Here is a 16335-nt window from a genome sequence, read left to right as displayed (position 1 = left end):
ACTCGCAAACACAAAATCGGAATCAACTGAAATTTTGGGAATAAGCTTTTTTCGTGGATATCTACTGAAAAATGTCATAAAAAGAGGATGCTAGGATCACGAAATACTCCTTTAAAGAAACAGTTCAAACAATAAAATAACTACACCTTTATCTTGACACTACATCATTTGCTCGCCCTATTCCTTTTTAAAGGAATTTTTATTTAAACATATTGATATTGTACATGTTGTATATATCCGAAACTATACTGTTTTGATTCTTAATAATAATTTGAGACCATTTTCCAATGAATCGGTGAATATTGAAAGTAGTGACACCTTTTCAAAAGGTCATTGAATTTTTACTATTTTCCCCTTAACTCACTAAACCAATTGACCTACATTACGTGCAACAATTGACTTTTTGTTTCTTGTGGTTGAAGAGCGAATTTGAGATTTTGTAATCGATATGTCCGATGCACATCATCCACGCCTGGTAAAGAATTATTTTTTCTTCTTCCTTATTAGTGCCTCCCTCATATGTATGAGTATTAGCGCACTGCGTACAGACAAGCTGTACCTATTTTTTTTTACTCTGGAACCTAGAGTAGATGAGTGTATTTTTGAAGTACAGTCAACAATACCGGGATGATCCCCTGCTCTTTTCGAATAGCCTGTGACGTTCTTTTACGGGCACACTGCATAAATGTGAGAAAATACATGTACATGGGACCGACGGCTTAAAGTGCCCTCCGAAGCACTAAGCAAGTAGAGTGAAGTGCTTTGCTCAAGGACACAAAGAGCCAGCCGAGCTTAGGCGGACCTGATATTCGAACCCTTGACCCTTGGATTCACAGTCCAACGCCTTAACCGCTAGGCCACGCCCCCCCTGCATTTTGTATAGGCATCAAAGCACGTGTCTTTATAAACTGCTCGCCAGCTGCTGAGAGTAGCATCTATTACAAAATTAGCTTTGTACTTGCACTCCGCGCTCGATGCGCGATTCGTTAAAAATCAATTGGCTAAATAACAATTATGCCAATAGCCCAGCGATTCAGCTATGAGTTTTCTTTCAAAATAAACAAGCTAATTCTATTGCGAATGTATTGTTGAAGATCGAGTCTTTCAATGGTCTGTATACGCCGTAGAAGTGACGTCAAAATCGGATTAATTACCATAGCAATAAATGAATACAATTTTTGAATAGACCGCCCTGCACTACAAGCAGATTGCACTTATCACCTGTGTATGTCAGCAAACATAGATTGAATACAATACCGCTATTTTCAAAGATACAAGTTTATCTTACATGTGCGAGTGGTCAGCCTTTCTTTGACATCTATGGTTCAATGCATAGGTACCGCGTGAACGTTGTAGTGCAGGGCGGTATAGCCAAATTGTATTCATCTATTGCTATGGTAGTTAATCCGATTAACTACGTCACTTCTACGGCGTATAGAATAGCAAACTCAGAGACAAAGAGATCACATTCCTCCGTTGAGCTCCGTTGCATATTGGGATGAATTGGTTTTATTCCTATAATGAAAATAGACTACATGTTGTGCTATGGTGATGGTGTAGATTCTTTTGATGTGATTATATTCTCAAACCCCGTTAATATATACCGATATTTTGTTGCTGTTTGAACAAAACACTTGTAAGACTTGCATTTGACTATATGTGTTGAAATTCCACTCTGCGTCTTGAAAACAAAAACTGATGAAAAATCGAATTTCCTTGAGTTAGCAACATTAAAGGGGCATTCGTGATCCACAGCCTCATCCCCCCAAAAAACAAAAAAAAAGTTGAGATTTTTACACCACTGGATACCTCTGGCTACATAATGTTTATGTAACAAATATTTCTTGCAGATTAATTCGTTTAGCAAAAATATCGCCAAATTTGAATTTCGTTCTGGTGCACCAGAACGAAATTACAACACATTGTCTATGGAGCAGTGTAATACACATAATCATGCATAACTCGCAAACGCAAAATCGGAATCAACTGAAAGTTTGGAAATAAGCTTTTTTCGTGGAAATCTACTGAAAAATGTCATAAAAAGAGGATGCGAGGATCACGAATTAAAGAGGGTGATGATCATGCGCAGATCGTAATAATTAGTCATTTCAGCTGTTCTGACACGAAGATATAGGGATGATGACGCTATGTCCCAAATTCCAGCCATTAGATCGAGGGCCAGCTTTAGCAGGGAGGTTAATCGCTTTCTGGGTGCATCCTCGTCAGCAGCTTCTAAATGATTTATTTGTCTCTGCTGTTAATGCCCAGTTATGACATGTCGTAAAAAAAAAAAAAAACTTTCCAAACGTTGCTACCCCAACCCTCTATTATATATTTTGAAATAATATACTGGTTCTATTTGTTGACACTTTGAAAGAATTCAGTCTCAGAGCAGGTTATGCCACGGATTGATGTTTAGTTCAGCATCGAATCCGTCAATACTTGGTGGCTAAGCATAATCCGGGGGTGCGCCTGGTGCGCTCATCATATAGTACAAGTAAATTGAAATTTACATGCGGAAACAGGCCGAAACTTTTAACATAAGGTCTTTGAAGTAAATGAGCTTAAAATAGGAGTCTTTTGGTGATAGATGACACAAAATGGGCTATTTTATGCTTACAGTGCTACACTACAAACGCAAACAAAGTTGAAAATCTCATTTGTTTGTGTTCTTTCCCAACAAAACATTTTACAGAAACTGTTTTATTGTCGGGTTATATAAAAGTTATAAAACGTTGTAATAACGATCTAAAAACATTTTTAAAAACTTAATGCATACATTCTAACATTATATTATTTATAAGTTGACAAAATATTTTGCAGAAATGTTTCCCAAATATATTTCGACAACATTTTTATAATGTTGTAGTGTTTTTTCATGTAACGTTTTGTGTTTTTCCCAATCCCAGAAAACACAAAACATTTTACAGAAAATGTTTTATTGTCGGATTATATAAAGGTTATAAAACGTTGTAATAACGTTCTAAAACATCTTTGAAATCTTGATGCAAAACTTTCTAACATAATAAGCTTTTAAAGATACCTAGTCTACAGGGTGTCCCAGAAAAAATTACCGGGCAAATGAATTTGGACGTAAGTCGAGAAAGAGACATCAGAATCCAAAAATCTAAACATCAGCTTACAGCCCATCTTATTCTACATCTTATACGCCAATTTTACTGGAATCGGTTGACTGATCTCGAAGAAATGGGCGATTACATAACGCATGCGTCAATTCACTTCATTCCAAGTTTGAAAGAAAGATCATTCAACACAAGCGGCACTAGTGGTTAACTATCAATGGGCTTCATATTTTGTTCTGTGAAATCCTTTTCGTTCTTTTTAAACAATCTGTTTCTTGCAAAACATTTAATTAGGTTTTGTTCAAATTTGAAAACCTGCAGGATATTGAAAATGAAAGCTTGCTTGTAAGATAATGCTCGGTACTTGTAAATATATTTTTTCGTTAATGTTGATATAAATGTTGCATAAAGAATTATTGCATAAAGAATTCCAGCTGGCTTAAAAAGTTCCTCACACACATTAATGTTTTTGGCATATTTCTAAGAAATTGTAATGCAAAGTTTAAATATTTTAAAACTTCATCAATAATGTTGCATGGTATCAAAAATTACACGTAAAGCTGTAAGCACTTGATCATTGTCATTCGTAGCTCAAATGTTCTTTGGAAATATAACATGTTTGCACAACATAAACAATTAAAGGTCCGTAACCCGATCGACAGCATCATCCCCCCGATTTTTTTCATTGTTGATGAGGTTTTGGTATCACATAATAGATACTATTTTTCTCATTCATGATGCAGTCATGTCTACAGTAGAATTCATCTCGACCTTTGCAGGACTTAAACCCCATCAAAAGCTATTAAACCAAGATAACACTCATTGAAACAGCTCAACTGATTAAATCGGATCTTCTCTGGTTGTGCACATGTGTCTGTTTTACACGTGCGATATCGCAATAAAGCTGGTATTATAGCTTCAGTTGGGTAACCGATTATAAAGGAAACGAAAGGAAACAATGGTAGTGGACCTTTGTTCACGAAATGAGACAATGGCCTGCTTTTTGTTAACCAGCATTCTTGAAAATGAGGAACATAATGATTGTTGATTTAACACGGTTTGGAAACAATTTCCTCATATTTTTGGTGTTATCTGTCGTTTACATATCCTTCCTAAAACACAAAAGTGCGACCCTCTCCAAACACCTAAATTAGCTAAAAATTTAGGACATGTTACAAAACTATATTTTCTAGAATTTCATAGAATAGTTTAAATGTAGCTTGTACCGTTTTTTGTGGCATCCTTCAGAACGGAGCGGTCCGTTACCAATATAGCTCAATATTTTCGGTCAAATCTCCACTCACTTAACACGGGGAGTTGGCTAGCTATGAGCTAGCTATGCTTTGCCCTCACTCATATTCCACGAAAGTGCGACCCCTTCTGAACATCTAACCTAGCTGTAATTTTAGGTCATGTTAGAGAAATATGTTTGCTAGAAGTTTGGAGAATAGTTTAAATATTGGCCGGTTATTTTTCACACAGTGATGTTAACTAGGCAAATGCAATATACTTCTAACTTAGACTATTGGTAAAGGTCGCGCGTCAATGGTGAGAGCACTGTGTATTGTGTATAGGAAAACGGACAGTAACTGCAGTATGTACTATCCTGAAATTTGACGCTCCAAGCAGGGTTTTCTTTAAGCATTTTGCTGAAGGGGTATTTTCAAATTTTTTTGACCCTTTCAATTGTGAATTTTTCCTCTGAAGGAGTCAAAAACATTGCCCAAGGGGTATTTTTATAATATTATTTTTGAAGACATTTTTAAACAATATGTTTGTTTTTTGAGCCATAGGCGTCGATCCGGGAGAGGGGGGGGGGGAGAAATCTCCCCAATATTTTGCCAGGGGATGGTCCATACAATCATCCCCCAATGTTGACGCCTGTATGTGGGTTTCTGACCAAATTAACCTCATATTTGGTCATTTTAGCCCAAAAAGTGCACATTTTTGCGCGCTTAGCACGAATTTATTCCACTTTTGCACCATATTTCAACAATGGCTAAATTTTTTGTACCATAAACTTATTCTTTCGCCAAAAGGTGCTGGATTCACTATACTTCAAGACACCCCCCCCCCCCCAAGTCAAAAAGAAATCTACGTCACTGTTTGGAGCAGTGGCGGATCATTTTGGCACTATTAATGTGTAAAATTTTAGTTTAAAAAAGCCGAACATTTGTGAAATGAGCAGTCCATGGACATGATCATGATGGAGCCTTCGGACGGCAAGTTTTCCCTATTATGGTAGGCCTATAAATTGTGTTAAACATTATTGGCAAATGTCGAAAGCAGAAGTGCAAGTGGCCATTTGTCCCGGCCATTTGTTTATCAACTACGCAGGGTGATGTTCTCACCTCAGAACTTGGAAAATTTGGCAAAATGAAGACCTAATTGAAGCGATTTGGTGGACCATTTTGGCACTATTACTGTGTAAAATTAAGTTGAAAAGCCGAAAATTGTGAAATGACGGTCCATGAAGCCTTTCTTTGTCATGTTTTCCATATTAGGCTTATAAATTGTGTTAAAAATAGGGCCTAAATTGGCAAATGTCGAAAGCAGAAGCGAAAATGGTCACTTGTTTATCCACTACGCATGGGGGTGTCTGAGAGGGATGTTCACCCCTAAGAGGGAAAATTTTGCAAAATTAAAGTCCAATTGAAGACATTTGGTGAATCATTTAAACAGAAAAAAGGTCCCTAACCCAATTGGCAAGATTTCAAACTGACACATTTTAGAGACTCGCAATCACTAAAACATGCATGGATTAATGCTGACAAAATGTGATGGGCCCAACATATCGGGAGTAGGTCCTAAATGCCAAAAGCCGAGAATAAATGCACAATATCGGGTGTTTCTCTATTCAAATCTTGCAATATCTGAACGCGTACGTTTTCAAGATTTTGTACGCGTTGGACTTTGGGACTTTGGATTTAAAGGAGTCAGCAAAGTGCCTGAACGCGTAAATACGCGTGTTTTGTGCGTTAAAGAAAACCCTGGCTCCAAGTCGATGTATTTCCGGAGAAATCATGAAACACAGCGGTTTTTACAGGCTACCATTTTGTAAATAATAAAAATTACTTCGGATTTCTGGGCAGGGAATTAATTGCGCATCATCAGTCTCCTCAACAGCTACTTTGGTTGCGCGTCATACACATTCTGTGAAAAAAGCGAACTACACTAAGTGCTGAGGAGACGGTGCGCCGTATGTAATTAAAACAATTCCTTGACGATCTCAGTGGGTCAAATAGCTCAATTGGTTTATAAGCGCATCATTCTTTTACCCGAGAGGTACCCGGTTCAAAACCCGGTATCGAAAGTTGTTTTTTTCCTCTCCATTTTTAACACAAACTTTTTTATATTCATTTGAAATGTACATATTGCAAGGGAAATATATGTTGTTTCCTTTTTTCTGAAACGGTACGAAAAAACAACAACAAAAAAAACCACAAATATTTTCCGTTCAATACGGGCAGGGCACTGTACAGCATGTCAGCATTCGTCATGCGAACGGGAATTGTTGTTGTTGCTTGCCTGCCCAGAATGCAATTCACGTATACCAAGGTATTGGATTGCAAATTTGGCTATTTATTCACATTTACGCTGAAAATGCACTCGTTTTTTCACAAAGCAGCATAAAGGGGGAGATATTTGATATTATTATGTAATTTTAAAGACAATCCATATCCAAAACCAATAGGGTTACCCCCCTTTAATGTTGGAAAGCTTCTAATTGCAGAAATCAAAGTTTTCTCGCACAAACTGTTATTCATCTTCAGTGAAAGATCGAATGACATAACACCGTCGGATTTTAAAATAGATAATGTGGACTAAATTTAATGAGATACACAAACTTTAGGAAGCGATGAGCGAGTATGTTGATCAAACTTGGAATGAACTGCATTGATGCACGCATTATGTAATCGTTTATTTCTTCGCAACCAGTCAACCAAATCAAATAAAATTTCCGTATGTGATGCACGACAAAATAGGCTATGCGATACATTTTAAATTTTTTGATTTTGATATCTATTTCTCGACTTACGTTCAATTTTATTCGCTCGGTAATTTTTTCTGGGACACCCTGTATTGGTACAGTGACGTAGCTTCTAATGTTATTTATATGTTGACTTGGTAACGCGAACGGGGGGGCATATTGTAACCCGCACTATTTGTTTATTTAGGGAGGATGAGGTTGAAAACATTTCTTTTAAGTATAATGAATCCAGCGCATTTTGGCGACAGAATACTGTTGTCTAAGTCATGGGAATGGTCAAGTTTATATTTCCTACTCATTAGGCGTATTAAAGTGTGACATTAAATAAAGACTATAAAAGCCCCACTATATAAACTAATAATAATAATAATAATAATAATAATAATAATAATAATAATAATAATAATAATAATAATCATTATAATAAAATCATAATAATAATACTAATAGGCCTAATAAATAATAATTATAATGATAATAATAACAACAATAACTTAGGAATTCAATCATAAGTAAGATTTGTATTTTAATATTACTTTTTAATGAATTTGAACAAAAAATCAACATTTATACTAGTAAATGTTATCAATATTTTTTCATGATTAACTCATTTGGCTTCTTAGCCAATGGTTGTATCAATGTTGGTAAATGTTTGGCTATGGTCAAATTGCCATCATCATGACAATGTTGGGCCGACGGACAAAATTGCGTTGGCCCATCGTTCACCTACCAACATTGTGCAAACATCAAGCAATATGTTGTGCCAACGTTAGGCCAACGAACAGGCTAATGACCACAGGTTAAGGGATCTAGAATAAGTGTTTATGGCGTTTCGACAGTATTTTTTGTGGGACATGAGAGCACCTCAGACGTATCGAATTGCATTCTGAATACGAAGCACGTCTTTCTGATATCAAATAATTTTCATTTTTTGAAATTCACGATATAATATAAATTTTATGACAAATTATTAAAATTTGATATTTTTCAAATTTTTGATATAACAGTCCTCGAAATAAATTTTGACCTTTTATATTGAAGATATGGATTTTTTCCCCAAAAGACATATTTTTTTTTGGTGTTTAGGGAAAAAAAAATCCATATCTTCAATACGAAAGGTCAAAATTTTCAATTGATCGTCGGCTTTTTATCCCACCTACATACACTTCAAGTATAAATCATCAGATTTATAAAATTTACTTCAAAAAATGAAAATTATTTGATATCAGAAGGACATTCTTCGTATTCAGAATGCAATTCGATATGTCTGATGTGCTCTAATGTTCCAACAATAAATACTGTCCAAACGTTCATACCCCACCCCTTAAGGACATACCTTTCTCGCAGTCTTTACTGCTTTGGTACCTTGCAGAAGTGCACATGAGAATCACATCGGATCCCTCTACAGCTTGCGACATTTTTCTGAGCTTGTTGCCTCCTGACGAGTAAGAATTGTTCATGAGTTGTGACAAACAAAAGTAAATATCATTTTCAAGCAAAATTCCCCAAATCAAGTGCGAAATGGAAAATCTGTTAAATGGGTACTATCATCGTGTTTATGCGTCTAGTTTGAGGAACAAGTTAGGGGAAAACTAAGTTATGATTATAATTCGGAAACCTCAATTGTCTCGGATTATTAAAAATCTCGGTAGCTAAATATTTTCAGAAAATAATTAGGGGAAATGGCAACTAGATGCCACAGTAATGTGTTTGACCAAACACGAATATCTATGCCCGTGACCACACCTAACCCCCTTCCCCTATTCACAAACGAAAACTTGATGAGCACCATGTGAAAGCACTTGTGTTAAGCTTTCATTTGATATACATGTAATGCTCATAACACTGGACTGGTCCACACGCTCTCTAATACCCTACCAAGCCTTCACTCTCTTTTATACCCCCATCAGACCATCACTCTCTCTAAAACATCACCAGACTGACCCATACTCTCTCTAATACCCCACCAAGCCTTCACTCTCTCTTATACTCCATCAGACACTCACTCGCTCTAAAACATCACCAGACTGACCCATACTCTCTCTAATACCCCACCAAGCCTTCACTCTCTCTTATACTCCACCAGACACTCACTCGCTCTAAAACACCACCAGACTGGCACGCACTCTCTCTAATACCCTAGCAAGCCTTCACTCTTGAAGACCCTCACTATCTCTAAAGCACTACCAAACTGGACCACACTCTCTCTAATACCCCACCCCTTAACCAACCACACCCCTTGTCCCATCATGATAACCTTTTGAGGTGGTCCAAAATCAAAAATCAAAATGCCTACACATTCCCTTTTAAGGGAGTTTTTGTCAAGTGATCAATTTCCAAACACAGGGAGCTAACAAAATACTACCTATTGCGCTACACTGTGTTAATAGGTCGTACCTATTTTGCTTTTTAAAGCCTTTAGACTTTGACCTCTGGGGATGCTGCTAATATAGAATACATCAAGGGTCATGGGTCATCATTGTACCAATTATGAACCCTGAGGGCGCTGTAGTTTTTGAGCTAGAGCTGTTTGAAATTTTACACATATTGCTCACTGTAGCCCATGACCTTTGACCTCTGGGGTCGATGTTACTGCAGGACATATCTAAGGGTCATTGGTCATCATTGTACCAAGCAAGAACCCTGAGGGCGCTATAGTTCTTGAGCTAAAGAGGTTTTAAAAATTTACACATATTGCCCCCTGTAGCCTGTGACCTTTGACCTCTGGGGTCGTGGTACCTTAGGTCACTTCTAGGGGTCATGGGCCATCATTATATTAAGTATGAACCCTGAGGGCGCTATAGTTCTTGAGCTAGAGATGCTTCAAATTTTACACATATTTCCCCCTGTAGCCCATGACCTTTGACCTCTGGGGTCGAGGCTACCCCAGGAAATTTTTAGGGGTCATGGGCCATCATTATACCAAGCATGGGCCCCGAGGCTACTTTAGTTCTTGAGCTAGAGGAGTGCAAAGGACTGGTCTTACGGAGAAGAAGAAGGCGAAGACGAAGGAGAAGACTAAACACAACAAATACAATATCTATGCCCCGTTGCACGGGCATAGATAATACAGCACACAATAAACATTGTAAGCAATCATATGTACCAATAAATCAGTGCTTCTGTTATGAAATGTAAGCGAAGCACTACACCGTCAAACGAACAACATAAAGGCATCACAAAAATAAAGTGCCCATTAGTTTGAGAGGTCATAAATTTGAGCACAAATAATTCAAAACATTAAATTTAATATGAATGTGTGAAGAATTTTATTAGCTACAGTATGATACCAAACTTGTGTATAAATCGCATTGATGGAGAAAGTAATGAAAAAATTATATTTGAGCAGCCTGAAACTGGAAGCAGCAATATGAAATTGCATTAACATGTTACACTGAAATGTTTGATGGACTGAATGTTGCTGACAACGCTAGGATCGAATGAAGTGAGCGGTGATGATCGTGTATAAATTGATCGATACCAACACGCCTTGATCACGGGTCATTCAATTTGGAGGCATTATAGACAAATCCAACGAGCCAAGTGATGGTCAGAATTCAGTCGGCCATTACTGGGTCCCGTCTACACCGAACTGGTGTTGTTACTAACCAATTGGGTGGATTAAATCCGCTTAAAAATCGATGTTGAATTGTATTGTGTTGTAAACGTTCATAATTCTTTTGTCTACGAGGCCACATCATTTCACATTTTAGATGGGATAGACCTAAGGGGGACCCAGCTATGACTTTCATTGAAGTGTAGGAATGCGTGAAATTGGATTCGTCTATACATGGTGACACACATTCCCATCCTTTCACATAATAAATATCTGCAATTTTTAGTAAGAAAAGTAAAAGTAATTTGATAAAAATATGATTTTTTGGTTGTTTAGATATGTTGGTTAAAGCGGTTGGGTTGTCCAAATGCTTACTGAGGACAAATAGTTTGTTCATACTTAAGCTCCCTGACTTGCCTTGGGACTTCAAATCAAAATAAAACATGATTTATATATGAAAACTTCGAAGGGTTCAACAGACACACAAATGATGGTGAAATTGGTCAGCTTTCGACTAAACCACGTTTAAGGGTAATTCGTAATTACGTCCTTATTTGAAGCAATGGATCGCATATTGACCATGATGCAGTCATGTCTACAGTAAAATTCAGCACGACCTTTGCAGGACCATTAAAAGCTATAAAACCAAGATAATACTCATTGAAAACAGCACAACTGATTAAATCACATCTTCTCTGGTTAAATCCACACTACACATGTTTCTGTTTTACCTGTGCAATGAGCAATGAGCTGGTATTATAGTTTCAGTTGGGTGAACGATTATAAAGCGAACGCAAGGTAACAATACTGTGTGGGCTTTTGTTTACGAAATGAGACAATAGTAAAATGAGAAGCATAATGGTTGCAGACTTAACACGCTTTGGAAATAATTTCTTCATATTTCCTAAAACACAAAAGTGCGAATATTTCCAAACACCTAAATTAGCTAAAAATTTAGGACATGTTACAAAACTATAATTTCTAGAATTTCAGAGAATACTTTAAATATTGGCCGGTTATTTTTCGACCCAATACACACATATTGTACATGGAAAACACTGTGACAATACGTAGTGTATTGTAGACTACCCCGTAGTCCACTTGCCCATTGTGCATACTCTGGATATTGTATTTAAGCTTAAAACTCTGATTTAATTAATATGTGTGCACAATTGATAGATTTTCACATGTGATCTTTTCTCTACTCCCTCTGTCTTCCCAAGTGGACTACTGACTTTGGATTGTGGTTTTCATGCTTAACACGGCTGTCTATGAGCTTCTATGGATGAGATTGTCGGAAATCTGGCCTACTAAAATTGGCCATGATGTGATGCATCTTTAAATGGATCTGGCTTGTGATTGGTCGCCCAGATCTCGTTATGGTTTAAATCCTTTGGGCACCTGTCATTACCATTAATAACTACATGGTACACAAGTATGCGGCTTTTGTGTTGTGTAATTGCATGAACGCGTCAGTGAGTGCATGAGCGCGTCTTGTATTTGCTTGCGGTTAAATTTGATTGATATTTACAAGTATGATTGACAGTGTGAGTGTTAGGGACTTTGCCCGTTCAAAATCCCGTTTAAAATTGAAAGTCGATAGTCTATTTTTAACATGGAATTTCGCGATTAATAAACTGGCAGATTCTAAAATCAGAATTGTTCAGTATTGAAGTGCCAATACAATTATGACATTATGATATGTTGCATTCAATAATATAAGTCTACGTACACTTTACTTTTTACTCTCACTAATATAATTATATAAACCTTTTCATAACAATTTTATACTAGTATTTTGATGTAATAAATATCAGTATAATTTCGAGTTCAACTAAATGCTTTCATCATGATTAACATTAATAACATGCTTTTTATATAAAAGTATGGCATAGTCTAAGTATATTGTCACGGTGAAGACCGTGTTTGGAAGAGTATGCTGTATGCTAGCATACGTATGGTCACGGTGTATCCCGTTGTCAAAATACCACGTACTTTAGTACAGTAATAGCGCCCTCTGTTGGTCATAATTCACTTTAAAACGTATTTTCAACGTAGTGAAGAAATATTTTAGGTAAAAATAACACTATAGAATATAAAAACTAGTATTTTAGAAGTTACATTAAGGTTACTCAAGGTTTTAACATTAAGGTTATTTTTTTCTAATTAGAGATAGCCCGTCACCCTTAAGGTTACTCATGGGGGCAAACCACTAAATAATCGTCCCATTGAAATACACGTGAAAACACAAGAAAGTAAATTCGTTTTTCTACCCTTTTGCCTAAAGATGAGAAAATGTCGTATGGATTTTCTAAAAGTAGAAAGTCTGAAATTTTATACAAATTTTGAGCTACGGACTCCTGAACAGTGCCCTCACGAATTTCAGCCGACAAATTCGCCTCCTTACCAGATCCGGCCTTGATATCATTCCGACAGCCTGTCACTAATTGACAATCGATTTGAAACATTTTTTGAAAATATTTTTAATGTTGAGGTTCTACTCTAGTGTTTTCATCAAAAACAAGCACGATTCACTTAAATTTAGTACCCTCGAGAGGTTTATATATTTCGCTCAGGCGCTATTTTTAACCGGAACTATACAAGCTTACACCAAATGCGGAAGGATTTAGTGTTGTGCCCCCTCATTGTTGTTTGTTGATACTGGGGCCCAGTATCAACCAAAATCATCAAGTCCGCAGGGCCGGAGACTCCAATACGACGACTAAACACTCCAAGTGAGACCCCAATATAAGGACCCGCAGGGCAAGAAAGCAAGAGCAACCTTAAGGATGACGAACTGATAACGAAAATTCTGTTATATTTACGGACAGCTCGTCACCCATTTCATAGGCCTACATTTTTTTTTACTCTTTACCCCACAATTTCCCTCATTCTTCAGGCCCTACCCTCTATCGGGGGCTAATTTATAGTTTAAGCTTGTTTGCTATTGTTTTTGGAGCAATATTGTTTCTTTATAAGCCTGCGGCGCAACCTTGAACAATATTGTCTTAGCAATACGGTATTGTCTTTTGAGATAACGCCCCGTAGCCACCCCAGCAAGCCCCATACCTCATTTTGATTTTTAACATACCAATATTCTGCTTTTTATATTCTATGGGGTCGCATATTACCTCAAATATTTCTTCACTACGTTAAAAATACGTAATTAGAGACATTGCGATTTTCCAAACGCAGCACGTGGAACGTACGTTTTCGCGTACGTTTTTACGTACGTTAATACGGTGTTAAATATTCTTTGAACAAGTTCATTTGGATTGTTAGATTTCACTGTTGACATATTTCTTTTTGTACAAATCCAATAAAAATGAAGATGTTAAACTCACATTTTAGTGACGTTTCACCACTACACTAGTGGTTTCATCAGACTGGCAACTCATCACATCTGACTGCTTCCTTTTATAGGCAACAGGAACCGCTATAGAGGGCGTGATGAGTTGGTCAAAGAAGTATGCTTGTTCACCCGAAGGACAAACTCCTCCCGCAACAAAAAGCAGAGGCGATCTATGAAATCCCCTGCGGGGACTGTGCTGGCACTTACATCGGAGAAACCGGCCGTCCTTTCGGCGTTCGCCTCAAAGAACACCAAAAAGAGGTGGAAAAATTTGAAACTAAGCCCTACACACGAGCCAGCCGCAAGTCATCAATTACAGACATTCACAAGTCAGCTATCACCGATCACGTTGCCTCGACAAACCATTCCATCAATTGGGAGGACTCAAAAGTCATCGATAGAGAAGCTGACAAGACCACCAGATGGCTGAAAGAAGCCATCTGGATTCGCCGAAAAGGAAAAGACACTCTAAACAAGTACGAGGGGGCATACTCACTCAACAACATCTTTGACCAACTCATCACGCCCTCTATAGCGGTTCCTGTTGCCTATAAAAGGAAGCAGTCAGATGTGATGAGTTGCCAGTCTGATGAAACCACTAGTGTAGTGGTGAAACGTCACTAAAATGTGAGTTTAACATCTTCATTTTTATTGGATTTGTACAAAAAGAAATATGTCAACGGTGTTAAATATTGCTAGTCTCGGTTCCAGACTGGATTGTGCTCATTCGTCACAAAGGAGAACAAGACAGCTAGAATAAAGACTATAATATTTGATCTAATCTAACAGCTTCTAACCTAGGTCGATAGAGGGCATAGTGATTGAAAAAATAACAGTGAGCTGAGTCTCTGCTTAAATTCAAACAGACTGCTTTCGATTTTGATTAAAATTTTGACCTACATGCTGATTAAACCTATATTTTTTTTTTGTGCTCATATATTTTGGTAGATTAAAGATCACTACATACATACATCATGACTTTACTTTCAAAATGAGACTTTTTCGTCCTGAAAATTGGGCGCGTTGCATGGACTTAGACATGAGGTAAAATCAGCATATTTCAACGTAGCATCTGCGTTTTTATTCTACGTTGGAATCCAAAATGGGAAATCGCAATGTCATTTTTTAACGCAAAGTATCACACACATTTCAATGGGCAATCTGCGTGTGAATATTGTGTTTAAATTTAGTCCATTTTTAACACATCGCTGTACCTTTATTATAATGATTTGTTACAAACAAAAAGGATCATAATAATAATTAGACTTTCCTTCATATGTTCATTATCTTTGACTGTCTTTTGTGAAATGGACAAATTTTGTGCATTTCAACGATGTATCTACGTCGATTTCGCACGTGGAATATCTTCAAAAATAGCTAAATACGTGACCTCGCTTCGATACAGGAGAGTGGTTTTGAATAGATCTACGTTTGGAAATCGCAATGTCTCTATTATGACCAACAGAGGGCATTATTACTGTACTAAAGTACGTGGTATTTTGACAACGGTATACACCGTGACCATACGTACGCTAGCATACAGCATACTCTTCCAAGCACGGTCTTCACCGTGACAACACACTACGTATTGTCACAGTGTTTTCCATGTACATACGTGAGGATCTATAACATACACTAAAACACCAAAGTGCGAATATTTTCAAACACCTAAATTAGCTAAAAATTTAGGACATGTTACAAAACTATATTTTCTAGAATTTCAGAGAATACTTTAAATATTGGCCGGTTATTTTTCACACAGTGACGTTAACTAGGCAATTGCCTATACTTCTAACATACACTACTTGTAGAGGTCACGCGTCAATGGTGAGAACACTGTATATTGTGTATAGGAAAACGGCCAGTAACTGCAGTATGTATGGAAATATATAAGACTAGATTTCGCGGTTCTCGGGTTGGGTGGTTCTCGTGCCAGGACTATATCTAATTACCCAACACCCGTTACCCATATAGGCCTACCTGCCCTGACCTTTTAAGGAGGCTGTGTACTCTCAGTCATGCATGTAGTAAAAGTGCAATAACTTTGTAATTATTCGCGCAAGACATATAAAAGTATACATTTTTATGAAGGCAAGACATCAATAAATCTTAATATAAATACAGATTTGGGGTAAAAACAACAATTATGAAGAAAATCACAAAAAAAAGTGAGTTTTTGGCAATATTTGTTAGGTACATCATAACAAAAAGCACTCTTTTCAAAATATTTTATTTTGTTTTTAGCTCAATCCTGAGGCCTCATTCCAAAAACAGGTTTTTTTATTTTTTTGATATTGGCCTTATTTTTTGAGATATTGACCATATAAGGCATCAAATTGAATTTTTAAAATTC

At 37.0% G+C, this 16335-nt stretch overlaps 1 protein-coding gene across 1 annotated transcript in view; it reads right to left on the bottom strand.

The window, feature by feature from the left end:
- Positions 1-16335, bottom strand: part of LOC140149631 (uncharacterized) — a 122372-nt gene that overhangs the window by 13987 nt on the left and 92050 nt on the right. Inside the window, exon 4 of the mRNA XM_072171711.1 lies at positions 8411-8512. Coding sequence (XP_072027812.1) covers positions 8411-8512 — 102 coding nt within the window. The remainder of the gene's footprint in view (positions 1-8410; positions 8513-16335) is intronic.

This window comes from Amphiura filiformis, chromosome 4, assembly GCF_039555335.1.
Source record: "Amphiura filiformis chromosome 4, Afil_fr2py, whole genome shotgun sequence".
In the NCBI taxonomy this organism is placed as follows: Eukaryota; Metazoa; Echinodermata; class Ophiuroidea; order Amphilepidida; family Amphiuridae; genus Amphiura; species Amphiura filiformis.
Note: the sequence above shows the minus strand (reverse complement) of the source record. Positions and strands in the feature narration are given on the sequence as shown.